Below are 13,108 nucleotides of genomic sequence, written 5' to 3' on the forward strand. Positions count from 1 at the left end.
GTGCATCCATATATAGGCATATCACATCCACTGCCTAATCGGCATAATCGTCTCCACCAGGTTCTCGTCCAAAAGGATGATTGAACTTGAGTAGGCCAGTCAAGCCACCCACCCAAGGATCATCATCCTCAGTCCTGATCATACATGGTACACCGCCATGCCACTCCTCCCCAGGACCAGCTCGTCCAACGAACTCGCCTTCTACCCGAATCTCTGTCCCTGGCGACACTCCCGCACACCTCTTGCCATCAATACTCAGGTCAAGCTCACGGCCACGGTTCTTGCGACTCATTCGTAGGGTGACCTTGGTGTCTAGCGGGAGCACCAGGGATCGGAAGCTTAGACTGCAAGGACTGATGGGTGTAATGAGGAGCGACTTGACAAGTGGATGAACAATTGGACCACCTGCACTTAGACTGTATGCCGTTGAGCCTGTAGGGGTGCTGATCAAGATACCATCAGCAGTGGTTTCTGTAAGAAAGTGACCATTCTGGTAGATATCAATGATAGCTAGATGGGGATGAGAACCCCGATGCACCGAGATCTCGTTGATAGCTCTCAGTGATGGTGATGGCTCGTGAGGCACCGCTAGCGCCTTCGCACCTGTCTTTGCCTCGCTTGACAAAGTATCTGACAACCAATGATTGATATTGTTGCCAGACGGATCAAACACATCAGCCTTGATGCGGTGACGGAGTAACACCTTCGATGCTCGTTGGGCTCCCATGCTTTTACCCCTATGCCTTTCCCATGCTGTGTATGACACTGGACTTGTCTTGTCCCAATCACCTCGAGGGTAGTTGGCCTCACGGGTAGCGACGTCACTGCCACTCATAAACGTCTCCCTCCAAGCTTTTTTGTACTCTCTGAAATCCCACTCCCCAAGGAAGCCTAGTGTTCCCATATTGAACGATAGAATTGGAGGGACAGAGCCATGGAGCTTGTAGAGACTTGCAGCTCGTAGGACAGTACCATCGCCCCCGAAGGTCGCAATGATGTCAATCTTGTCTGCCATATTGGATCGAGAGTCTGAAGCATAAATGGGAAAATCGAGACGATCTTTTAACGATTGGGCAATGCGTGGCTCGAACACGAGGCTGACTTCTGGATATTCATTATGGAGGTAGGTCGAGAATTTGACGACAGCCTCGACGACGGCATCTGAGTAGAGCTTGTGGATGATAAGGAGATTTCGAGGGGGTTTGGGCCAGTTCAGTGATAATAGCGACGATCCGGGCTTTGTGCTCTGGAGATAGCGTGGGCTTATTCTATTCGGGAGTTCTGCGATGCTGCGAATCTCGGATGTTTGATGGGTCGAGGTTGTTGATAGAAGACGGCATGTTTGTGGTGCCAGAGTGAATGTGGATGGCCGAGTCAAAAAGCGGCATGTCGGTAGTTGATTGCTATTGGGCCTCAAGAGGGTCAGGCCTCGTAAGAGGGACCTTCTAGACATGGTACCAGGAATTCGGCATGGCATGTGAAAAGAAAAGAAACCGTCGAGGCTGATTAAATTTGCCTACAGATGACGCCGAAGACGGGACCTACTGCGATGCCCCATGCGGCTTTGCAATGGCTTTGGCAGAATGTACTGAGGAGCTAGAGGTGGGCTGATGTTCACCGCCTTCCTGTTCCAACATTCGACTTGAGAACGAAAAAGAAAGATTTTCGCTGCAAGGGACCATTTCACATTGTCAAGACCCTGAATATCGACCTTAAACTTTAAAGGCTTGGGGGAAGAAGTCCTTGATCAGCTGAAATCCGTGTATGACCTGTCAAAGTGTCTTATCTCTCCCGAGATAGCTCCTATAAACGCAGATCCAACAGCTTTATGCCAAGTGATCTCATATTCGTAGCTTCCCATTGGCCAAATCTGATCGGCATCTGTGAACCACCGTGCACCGTCTTTAGGCGTCATAGGACATCCCCCCTCCGACGCATCCGCCTGATGTCACCTGCGCTAACAGCTAACCACAAGCAGGCACGTCAGAGCAACAAGGTAAGCTCGAGCTGAGCTTAAGGTAACCTTGGACTTTTGACCTTGAATCACATGCACAATGTCTCGCAGCCTCGTCAGATTTCTTCATCTTGAGCTTCGATAGACTCTCTTTCCTCTCGTTATCTCTACGCCACGAGGTCGGAGGTCTAACTCGGTTCCTGTCTCTGACTGTGTAGACTGTGCCACGCGACCCCTCGCATTCTCTTAGCTCCAACGGCGTGGACAAGGCAGACACGAGATATAACAGTCCTGAAGGCGCCTCTTCGTTTATTCAGTTTTGATTGACGTGATACCTCGTAAAGAAAATACAACATCATCTGATAGACAACACAAACGAACAGAGACGCCGCCATGGCTGACACCAAAACCGATGGCCCACCGGAGACGGTGATCCCTTCGCCAGAGCTGCTTGCTGGTCTCGCTGAGAAGTCTTTAGCAGAGAAGCAGAAGCCCAAACCAAAGGAGGAGCATCCTTCGGGAAAAGAAAGCTATGGAGCTCTGATGCAGATTGTGCGCGGCTCCTTGTTCGCCCTATACTTCAACACATGTTGCTTGATGTATGAACGCAGAGTCCCTCGTCAGGTACAGGCAACTAACATGACGGTAGCATTTTCTTCACCCAACTTATCGGCTCTCCCCTGTACTTCGTCAATCGTGACTGGTACTACGCTTACATGGCTATGACGAAACAATCTTTTTGTCTTACGACAACTTCCATGACCCAAATCTGGGGCCCGACCACCATTCGAATCAGCGGTGACGAGTCGGTCGCCGGTCAGATCAAGCTGCGGCCCGATGGAGGAGTTCAGTTCGAGTTCCCTGAGCGTTTGGTGATGATTGCCAACCATCAAGTACGGTAGTTTGCTTTTTAAGAGGTTGATGGAAACTGACACTTGCGCAGATCTATACTGACTGGCTATATCTCTGGTGGATTGCTTACGCTAATTCTCCTGGCATGCATGGGCATATCTACATCATCCTCAAGGAATCCCTCAAGCACATCCCTTTCATTGGATGGGGAATGCGCTTCTACGGATTCATCTTCATGTCGCGAAAGATGGCCTCGGATCAGCCCCGTTTGGCCTACCGCCTCAACAAACTCAAGCAACGCAAGGTTGATCCCAATGGAAAGTCGTATATGGACCCCATGTGGCTGCTCTTGTTCCCCGAAGGCACGAATCTTTCCAATAATGGGCGTAGAAAGTCGGCTGGCTGGGCTGCCAAGAACGACCTTAAGGATCCAGACCATGTCATGCTTCCACGAAGTACTGGCATGTTCTTTTGCCTGAATGAGCTCAAGGGAAGCATTGACTACGTCTACGACTGCACGGTCGCATATGAGGGAATTCCGTAAGTTGTAACCCGAAGCCCCGTTACACAGCATTGTAACTGTCGACTGACGGACGCGTCTAGCCGAGGTGGATTCGGTGAGGAATATTTTGGTTTGGTGAGCACCTACTTTCAAGGTCGGGCCCCTAAGTCGGTCAACTTCCACTGGCGCCGCTTCAAAATCAGCGATATGCCCCTTCACGACCAGAAGGCCTTTGAGCTCTGGTTGCGTGAGGAGTGGTACAAGAAGGATGCGCTCATGGAAGAGTACCTGACAACCGGTCGATTCCCCCGTATGGCTGGTAGCAAGATCGACTACATCGAGACCGAGGTCAAGACTCGAAAGCCCTGGGAGATTCTTCAGATCTGTGCGGTTGTTGGTACCGCTGCGTTAATCTGGCACAACATCAAGAAGTCCTTCTCGACTGTGTCATCCGCGTTTCGTTGAACGTGAGCCGAGGCTCGGTCAGGAACAAGCAAATAAGATTATAGGACTCGGTGCTTGGCCGCCGCAGGTAAAATGAACTGGATGATTGCATGAACGTTGAAGGTTGCACAAATCCTTCGATGAATCAGACAGGGTACAAGACGAGATACTGAAGGTGTGGACGGGACGTACGTTCTGGCTTGGATTTGATCTTTTTTGGTAATGTTTACGGTGTGGGTGAGATACCGAGGCGCAAACTGGTCTGGGACGGGACATGAGAGAGAAGGATACGACATGATGAGATGACGCGTGTAAGGATTCGGGCAGTGTCCGAGATATGGGCATTCTTGATGGTTCAGCTAGAGTATGGTATATGGCAAAGCGTTGAATGACACATTTTGACTACTGGAATCTAGAACTGCGAAAGGATATCACTGGATATCTTTCGGTGCGTGCCGACAGCCAAGCCAACGACCCGCAAGGATTGCCACAAAAAGAAATCACTGCTTCAACGAAGCTAACCCTGGATATTGTCTGTCTGTGTGTCTACTCTACTGCAAGCCCTCGACGGTGACAGCTCAGCGATGAGTCCAGGTCAAAACAACCATAAATTAGCGTCGCCGCGGAAGCGCCCAACGAGAGGCTAGGAATTCAAGTTTGGAACTTAAGCTTGACCTCTAGAGTCGAAATTGGAGAGGAGCCTCGGCATCCAAGGTCGCTCTATGAGCCGTTATTGGTTCGGGAGGTGAGAGTCGATGCGGGGGTGGGGGAGAACGCGGGGGAGGACTGAGTAGCGTTGAATCGAGTGTGTCGAGAGGAGAATAATTAAGTTAAGGTGTTGTTTTAGGCATCGGCGACGGAATTAGACTGACCAGGACACGATTTACTCTATCTGATTTAAAAAAGGAGGTGTGGCTTGCGGTAAGGTAGGGAGGGGAGCCTTACTGGCGTAAGTGAGAGAGCGATGGTCCGACCTCTTTGTGTTTCCTAGCAATACTGTCAATAGTAGGACAGCGTACTTATGTATACCAGATGAGTTGAGCTACGTTGGTCACTCGTCAATGCTACATGATAATGCAAGCAATGGATCCATTGCCAATGCTCGCTTCGAGGCTCAACCCATGCAACACACAAGGCGGTAGTGTAACGATCGAATTCCACGGCCAAAGACCACACACTTTAATTCCCAAATTTCTCCGTTTTCCCAAAGACAAGGGAGCCTGTAAAACTCAATCACACTTGACCTGAAAGCGGGCTACCGCACAAACAGCCAAGACCGTACTATGGCAAGCCCTCTCAATCTTTCTTGTCCTGCTGATGATGCACTGGGGGGACCCTCAGTGACAAGCCCTCCATCGCATCTCGCCCCAAAACAGGCAATCCTCCGGGCGTAGCAGCTATACCGCAATACCCAGCCTACCTACCTACCCCGCAAAGTCGTCTTTTCCCATGTCCACACCCCAGATTTCTTGGTGGAGCAAGCGACGGTAGATCTTGCGGGGGAAGCTGGCGTAAACGAGTCGAACAAGCTCTGTTCCCAAAGACCAAGGCCAAGACCAAGGGGTGTGCTCTTTATGTGACTTTCTGCTTGGCATTGACCGCCACCCGAGGTTCAGTAGGATTGGTTCGATATCGAAATGTATGACCCCATAGAATGGGGGGAGGGGAAGGGGAGAGAAAATGCGTATATATAAGAGGGCGATGATCGTGGACGAAAAAAAGACCAGAAATAAACTGGAGACAAAAACAGCAGCGAGGCACAGAAAGAAAAGACTCGGGGGCAAGACAAGCACAGAATAGCTTGCATCTTCCGTGGAACCAGAGCCTGGACCTGGTTTTCTCTCACATTCTGCACTGTCAAGTCCACCTTTTTCCCTCTCCTTCTCAAAAGGGGGCCACTGCCCAGCACTTTTTCTCCTCCTGGAAACTGTGTAACAGGAACTTCTACTTCTTCTTCTTTTTCCCTCCTCCTTTTTCAACCTACTCCCACCCAAACTTGAACTTCATCACCACCTTTCAGATCTACGCAACCAACCATGGATCGAACTACCAATGGTGACGACGGCGTCGAGAAGCAGGCCGAGTTCAATCATCTCGATCAGGCTCCTAGCAAGGTCAGCTCTGAGATCGATCACGACCATGGCTTCACGCAGGAGGAGCAGCGCAGCATCATTCGACGAATTGATCGTCGACTCGTCGTGACTGTTGGTGCCATGTATTGTGTTTCGCTTATGGATCGAACCAATATGAGTGCTGCCAACATTGCGGGCATGAGTGTTGAACTGCAACTCACTGGCTTCCGATACGTAAGTCTTGGTCTCTTCATTTTGGAGAGCAACAATCAACTGACAATCGTGGTAGAACATCGCCAACTTGGTCTTCTTCATCCCCTACGTCATCTTTCAGCCACCTTCGACTGTCCTCATCCGCAAAATCGGTCCCCGTATTCATCTGGCTCTCATCACTATGATGTGGGGTGCTGTCATGGTTGGTATGGGATTCGTCAAGAAGTTCCCTCAGCTTGCAGCTCTCCGAGCGGTTCTTGGTTTCTTCGAGGCTGGTTTCTTCCCCAGCTGTGTCTATCTTCTCAGCACATGGTACACTCGATGTGAGTATCTTGACTGCTTCAAGCAAATCAGCACTAATACATAATCTTAGATGAGGTTGGAAAGCGATACTCTGTCTTCTATCTTCTTGGTTGCGTCGCTTCTGCTTTCTCTGGTATTCTCGCCTATGGTGTACGTCTCACCCCCGAACCCACGTCTCACTCTTACTCACGCACTGTAGCTCATGCAACTCAACGGTCGAGAGAATCTCACTGGCTGGCGCTGGATTTGCATCATCGAAGGTACTCTCACAATCGCCCTCGGTATTGCTGGATACTGGCTCCTCGTCGACTTCCCCGACTCCAAGCGCAAGACGTGGTCGTTCCTCGGTAGCCGTGAGCGCCAATGGGTCGTCGATCGTATCCGCCGTGATCGTGGCGACACTGAGGTTCCTCCCTTCCAGTTCAGCAAGTTCATTCGAGGCGGTGCCGACTGGAAGGTTTGGGCCTATGCTATGATCTTCTTCGATACCACCACCATCAGCTACGCTCTTGCTTACACCCTCCCCATCATCCTCGTCGGAAACATGGGTTTCAGCGTCGGAGCAGCTCAGTGTCTCGTTGCGCCTCCCTATGCTTTTGCCGGTATCGTCATGTTCGCAACTGCTTGGGTCGGTGACAAGTATCACGTCCGAGGCCCCATGATCCTCTTCAACATGCTTCTCTGTCTCATCGGACTCCCCATCATGGGTTGGGCTGAGAGTGCCAATGTCCGCTACTTCGGTGTCTTCCTCGTCACCGCCGGTGCCAACAGCAACATCCCAACTGCCATGTCCTTCCAGGCCAACAACATCCGCGGTCAGTGGAAGCGAGCTTTCTGCAGCGCTACTCTCGTCGGCTTTGGTGGTTTTGGCGGTATTGCGGGCAGTCTGGTGTTCCGCGAGCAGGACAAGCTCACGGGGTACAAGCCTGGTATGTGGGCTTGCATCGCCTGCTGTCTCGTCACTGTCATCCTCGTCTGTCTCTGTGACTTGGATTTCAAGAGGCAGAATGCCAAGGCCGATCGGGGTGAGAAGGTGTTGGAGGCCCATGATGTGAGTAAGCCCCCTCGTGCTGACATGACAATATCACTGACAAATATTCCAGGAGGGCGCTTCTGCCGATTTCCGCTATACTTACTAAGATGGGTGGATACATGAATGAATGTCAAATGCCAGGATGAGTTTGTTCTGTTTCTATGTATTTGTTTCAGTCTAGCCTAATAACGTCCATTTTCCACGTCTCTTGTCTTTCAAACAGCTTGACCTGATCAATCTCACACTCATCTCGGTGACATGTTCGCAAGAGACAAAGCCCTCCTTGTCACATCACAAATTGTTCGTCCTCCCAAGTCATATTCTGGATAGTGTCACTCTTTGACAACGCCGTGTCTCTTGTTCATGGCAGTGACCATCGCACAATGTGTACTCCCACCCGAACACTTGGCCTCCCACCGCCATCGAACAAAGGGCTTGTCTCCTTTCACCAATTTGCACAAAAACCCAGCTCTGCCCACCATGACGTTACTCCCATACTAGAAGATATTGTTCCTCGTTGCGAACATGGGTCATCCTGAATACGCCGTCCCGGTATACCTGGGTATTCTTGCCGTGCTGCTTGTACTGTGGCTTTTGGTTCCAGTTGTGTTTATCATTTTGTTGGTGGTTAAAACTCGTCTTGAGAGGAGGGAGATAGACTGGTTGGAGGAGGGTTATTTGGTCCATGGAGATGGGGATGAGATGCAGATGAACTATGAGACGTTCCTGCGTGTGCGGGCTTGAACACTGGAGGATGAGGTGAATATACCTGGTAAAACTACTGACACATAGGTCGAACAACTGTTGATCAGTTGGAACAAATTACTGAGAGACTATTGATTAGTCTACTGTAAGTCATCTATATATACAAATTGCATTTCTACCGTTTACATCGTGAACAGAACCATCGCGACACCGAACACAGCACTCAAGATCGAGGCGTGAACACCACTGGCCGCATTCCCATCTCCTCCTGCACTTCCGCCCTTGCCCTTTGCCTCACCCTGCTCAGCGTCCTCACTGCTCGTGGCATTCGTCTCAACAACACGCTCCTCCAGTTTAGGATCAAGAGGGTTATGCGCATCAAGATACCCAATGAGAACCTCATCCTGCGAATCGAGAGTAGCCAGGTTCTTAGCATCGATACTGAAGAAGTTGTCACCGCCTCCAGCAAGGAAATCGAGAGTGACGACGCGATACTTTGTCTTATCTTCGAAAGCTTCACCGTTGAGAGTTGCGTTGACGAGCTTTGAGCCGTTCTTGTTGTCGGGGTTGTACTCGATCTTCAGACCCTTCGAAACCTGGAACCACGATGTGATTTCCTTCTTGTTCTTTTGGTTAACGCCTGTTACTGCTCCTTCGAAAACTTCCTTGAGCTCAGCGCCGGTGAAAGTGAGCTCCACGATTGCGTTGCCGAAGGGGAACGAAGTGAGAACTTCACCGCGGGTGATGTTTCCCTCGTCGATGGTGGCGCGAACTCCGCCGGCGTTGATGAATGCAAAAGCGGGCTTGTCGTCGTCGTTGCGGCTCTGGTTAAGACGGTACTCGAGCATTGCGTCAGCCATGACTTGGCCGAGAAGACAGTCTCCCTGTTGGCAAGTTGACTGGTCAAGCTCAGCCTTTGTGTTTCCGACAACCTCAGCAGCGAACTCCTCAAAAGGAGCGCGCCACCCCTTAATAGTCTTGTTGAGAGCCTTGTCCATCTCGGTCTGGTTGGTGAGGTGGATAGGAGCACCGTGGTATTCGAGGGCTTTGCCGTCCTTGTCGAAAGTTAGATCGATTGAGCCGAGATATTCACCCCATCGGTAGGCAGTGACAATAAAGACTTCGTCTCCGTTGATGTCCTTGACTATCGTGGGATAGTCGCCCTCCGCCTTTTCCATGTCGCCGAGAAGAGTGTGGCTGTGACCGCCGATGATGAGGGACAGACCCTCGGTCTTTGCGGCAAGTTCCTTGTCGACATCGTAGCCAATGTGGGTGAGGGCGACAATGCGGTTGATGTCAGTCGTGTTTCGGATCTCCCAGACAGACTTTTGCACTTCAGTGATGGGGTCAAGGAAGGTAGTCTTGTTTCCGACTTTCGAGATGCCAGGCGTGGTATCAGTGGTGACGCCGATAACAGCCAGGTCATGCTCCTTGAAGATCTGGTAATTCTTGATCGTCTTGTTCAGTCCCTCGTATTCACTCTTGACATTGCACGAGACGACGGGGAACGTCAGGTTCTGGAGAAACTCGCCAAGCTCCTCGTCGCCGCCATCCCACTCATGGTTACCAAGCGTCATGGCATCGAACTTCAAGGTGTTAAGGTTCTCGGCAATCTTGGACGGACCGTAGAACGAGTAGAACAGCGTGCCTTGGAACTCATCACCTGCATTGAGCCACAGATTATCAGGGTGATCTTTTCGAAGCCCATCGACTGTGTGCTTTATGCGCGCGTAACCACCGAAGCAGCCCTTCTTGGGATCCACGCAGTCAGTGCCCGACTTTGCGAATTCGTCGAGATGCGCGTGGACGTCGTTGACGTGAAAGAAAGCTACGTAAATCAGTCAATTGAATCGCCCAGAAGACAATTGATCACATACACATGTTATAGTGCCCATCATCATCGACGAATCGCTTGGTCAATCGCTTGCTGTACAGGACATCCTCAGCAGAGACCAAGCCCGCTAGAGCGAGAGCACCCAGAGTAATTGACGACTTCATGATGTGGACCTTACGCGCAGAGAAGGGGTGAACATGGACAAATTCAGCATGATGAGAAAACAGGCCCGTCGCCCTCTTTATTTCGACAACGGCCCCGGCCGATCAAAGACTTGGGGTCGCGCAAAGGTTCCATGAGAAAGGATCGCCAAGACACACGTGGGCAACGTGAGTGGCCAGCCGAGGGAATATCTTCACTCAATCTCCTTCTCCTTCCTTGTCAGCTATAGTGTAGCTATCGTATTATCTATCACTATGTAGAAACGTGTAGAGGCTATAGATTGTCTGTATCAGCCAAGACGGAGTTCGCCATGATAAGAATAGGTTCTTGGGCGGGTTTGTCCGACAGATGCTGATGGGCAAGGTTTGGCTTTATAGCGTCGGTCAAACGGTTTTGGAGAGGTAACTCGCCCGTGAGCAGGAAGGCTAATTATCTGTCAATCAAGCGTGTTATCTATCGTTCAGCTGATCAACGTCCCTGTAATGCAGTAAATGACAGGTGGGTTACATTTCCTGCTTCACAGCGTGACTCGGTCGTGGATCATTGAGGATTGATCATCTTGATTGATATTCTGGGGGCGGTTCAGTTTTTAGTCTTTAAGCTTAAAACCCCCTAACCCCCCATGGCTAACGCCGTCTTCGCCTCCGACATTCGCGGACTTGATGCGAGCAATCACTCACTCGCTGACTGGATGTGCTAATCGAATCGCCACAGGCTTTCGGGCCTTTGATGAATTGCCCATTTCAGCGACCCAACATATCTTGCCAATTAGCTCCTTGATACACTTTCCTCCACCCATGTCACGCTCTGGGATGCAATATCGAGATGCCTATTCTGGTCTAGTCTCTATGCTGCACAACATCGCTAGTAAAAATGCTGATCAAGACAGTCAATGCGCTGAATTGACTTGTGAGAGGATCGATATGTTGATTACTATGCTTTGTTGCTTAGGCGGCCTCCGGAGCAACGTGCCCGTCGTTTATCGACGCTAGGTTCTAGTTATTCGTCTGATATTCGATGCTATCGTCGTTGGTATCCATTTACCAGCATAAGTTTGCAGTGCTTTCTTCGCTGGTGTCTCGGGTGGTGGAGATCTAGGAAGAACTGGGTGCGCTACCAGAGCTTTTCGCCGGCGCAACTACACGACTCAACACGTCACGATGTTCTATATAAAAAGAAAAAGAGGCGTTTGTATCAAAACTTCATGCAACTCGTATAAATTCCCGATATATGCCGGCTTTCGTAGTGTTGGGGCGGTTAGGCTAGAAGCCCACCAGTGCGCTTCGGTGAGTTAGCGGATGGCGTAGAGCTTTAGTGGAGTTGTGGCTGACCACCGTCGTTTCTCGAAGTTGCTTACCCTGTACCAGCTCCATCGACATCATGGTCTCGTCAGGAGGTACCATAATCCTTTGAAAAGATCATCGAAAACTTGACACTATTGTAAAGATCTCCACGTCACTCAGTCGATCACTTATTTCCGTGCTCTATTAATAAGAAGGAGGCCTCTTGTGACCGACAACTTAGTAGAATACCCCTGTTCATCATCCGCTTATCGGCAACTTCGTGGAGATTATCCTCATGATAAAAGCACTTTGTATCTGACAATTGCTAACAAGTATACGAAGGGAAACAGAAGCCCAGAGACTGTACCTCAAAAGTAATGCCGAGGTTTCACAACGGCGGAATATCACCGAAATTTCAAGCGGGCATATTCCTTATTGCCTAGAGCACTCTGAATACAGGGTCCTAAGGCATGTCAACAAAGTCAAAATGCCCAATATTACATCTGTAGCCCTCAAGGACCGTCTACTTATGGTTCAAGACACATATCTGGTAAACCAGCTAAGTAGGAGATCTAAAATAGTCAGTATTTAAGAGCAAATCCAAGAATACGAACTTCAAGATAGCTCTCTGACAGTAACTTCACAACAAAGTGATTACATGGAATGAATTCATTTCGCCTGCCAAGAGATAGGCATACACCAAGAACCGTTAGTAAGTTAACCTTTCGAAAAACCACTTCTGTCCCTGTCCTCCGGCCCAGACGGCGCCTCAGCCATGCTGCAGCATTAGTTGAAATAACCAAACGTCCGAGCGAGGGTGATCACGAGCCCCTTAGCCGCAGATTACCACGGAACGGCGCGCAGGCTGTTAAGAAAAACGGGAAAAAGGCAGCCGGGCGGCTGCACTCTTCCTTCGATCACAGGTCCCCCTCCGAAGCCGTTGCACATGTATTCGCTGGCCTGAGATGTGACAGACCAAACGGCTTCTCCCTAACTTGATGAGGCTAGTGAAGAGGGTTCTTTTGAAGTTGGATCAACACAACGGTAGTGTAGTTTAAGGGTCTGTGCTGGTGATATATGCAGCTGGGTTAATACCGATTCGCTGAGGTGATTTTCAACGGGGATGTGGGTAGGAACAGGGCCGGAGAATTGCTATTTGCTCGTTGATATGTTGTTGCATCGATCTTCATGAGGGCTTGGCCAGTGAGCTATCGGACCGGGAGTTCCTTAGCATCACTGGCTGATGTAACTGCGTGATGACAGTGGCTGGAGTTGCTTCTGCAGTTGGCTGTGATCACTGTGAGTCTGCATTTAGGACACTTATCGACCACAGCCTCAAAGATCTTCGAAAGAATCGACAAGGAATCCATCCCTCAGCCGGGAGTTGGGGCCAATCGAAACGCCACTATGGCAATTGCAAGCCCGAAGATGGAGTACGTGACCATTTCAGCGCATTGGAGAGGCTGCTCCGAGGGAACTAATCAAACACATGCCGATTGAGTGTGCTGCACTCCAAGATCTGACCTAGTCAAGCTTGGGCGAATGGCCTGAAGGTGGTCGAGACTGGGTACTAGAACTTGTTTCAAGAGAAACTGGCATGGAACAGGGTAAGCGTTAGATATCAGAATGGCGTGAGTTCAAGTTGTTGGTCTTAGTTTCAATTAATTAGGGACAGCGAAAAAAGGGCTTGTGGAAATAGCGTTGTTGGGAGTATGGATATTGCGATAATATTTGCGGTTTAGGTTTGGTTG

At 50.1% G+C, this 13,108-nt stretch overlaps 4 protein-coding genes; 2 read left to right on the forward strand and 2 right to left on the reverse strand.

Moving 5' to 3' along the window:
* Positions 1 to 34: 34 nt before the first annotated feature.
* FFUJ_13810 (related to NAD kinase) lies at positions 35 to 1,453 on the reverse strand (the record flags this gene model as incomplete). The annotated part of the gene is made up of 1 exon (XM_023581588.1): positions 35 to 1,453. The coding sequence occupies one exon, from the start codon at positions 1,451 to 1,453 to the stop codon at positions 35 to 37; it is 1,419 nt and encodes a 472-aa protein (XP_023434264.1).
* Positions 1,454 to 2,347: 894 nt separating this feature from the next.
* FFUJ_13809 (related to acetyltransferase) lies at positions 2,348 to 3,773 on the forward strand (the record flags this gene model as incomplete). XM_023581589.1 has 4 exons in its annotated part: positions 2,348 to 2,553; positions 2,604 to 2,847; positions 2,898 to 3,346; positions 3,410 to 3,773. 4 exons carry the CDS (start codon positions 2,348 to 2,350, stop codon positions 3,771 to 3,773), a joined length of 1,263 nt encoding a protein of 420 aa, XP_023434265.1.
* Positions 3,774 to 5,788: 2,015 nt separating this feature from the next.
* FFUJ_13808 (related to putative tartrate transporter) lies at positions 5,789 to 7,479 on the forward strand (the record flags this gene model as incomplete). XM_023581590.1 has 5 exons in its annotated part: positions 5,789 to 6,058; positions 6,114 to 6,360; positions 6,411 to 6,490; positions 6,540 to 7,391; positions 7,444 to 7,479. 5 exons carry the CDS (start codon positions 5,789 to 5,791, stop codon positions 7,477 to 7,479), a joined length of 1,485 nt encoding a protein of 494 aa, XP_023434266.1.
* Positions 7,480 to 8,260: 781 nt separating this feature from the next.
* Positions 8,261 to 10,076, reverse strand: FFUJ_13807 (related to 5`-nucleotidase precursor; the record flags this gene model as incomplete). XM_023581591.1 has 2 exons in its annotated part: positions 8,261 to 9,906; positions 9,956 to 10,076. The coding sequence occupies 2 exons, from the start codon at positions 10,074 to 10,076 to the stop codon at positions 8,261 to 8,263; spliced, it is 1,767 nt and encodes a 588-aa protein (XP_023434267.1).
* Positions 10,077 to 13,108: the final 3,032 nt, after the last annotated feature.

The sequence above is a fragment of the Fusarium fujikuroi genome, chromosome FFUJ_chr08 (genome assembly GCF_900079805.1).
Source record: "Fusarium fujikuroi IMI 58289 draft genome, chromosome FFUJ_chr08".
NCBI lineage: Eukaryota > Fungi > Ascomycota > Sordariomycetes > Hypocreales > Nectriaceae > Fusarium > Fusarium fujikuroi.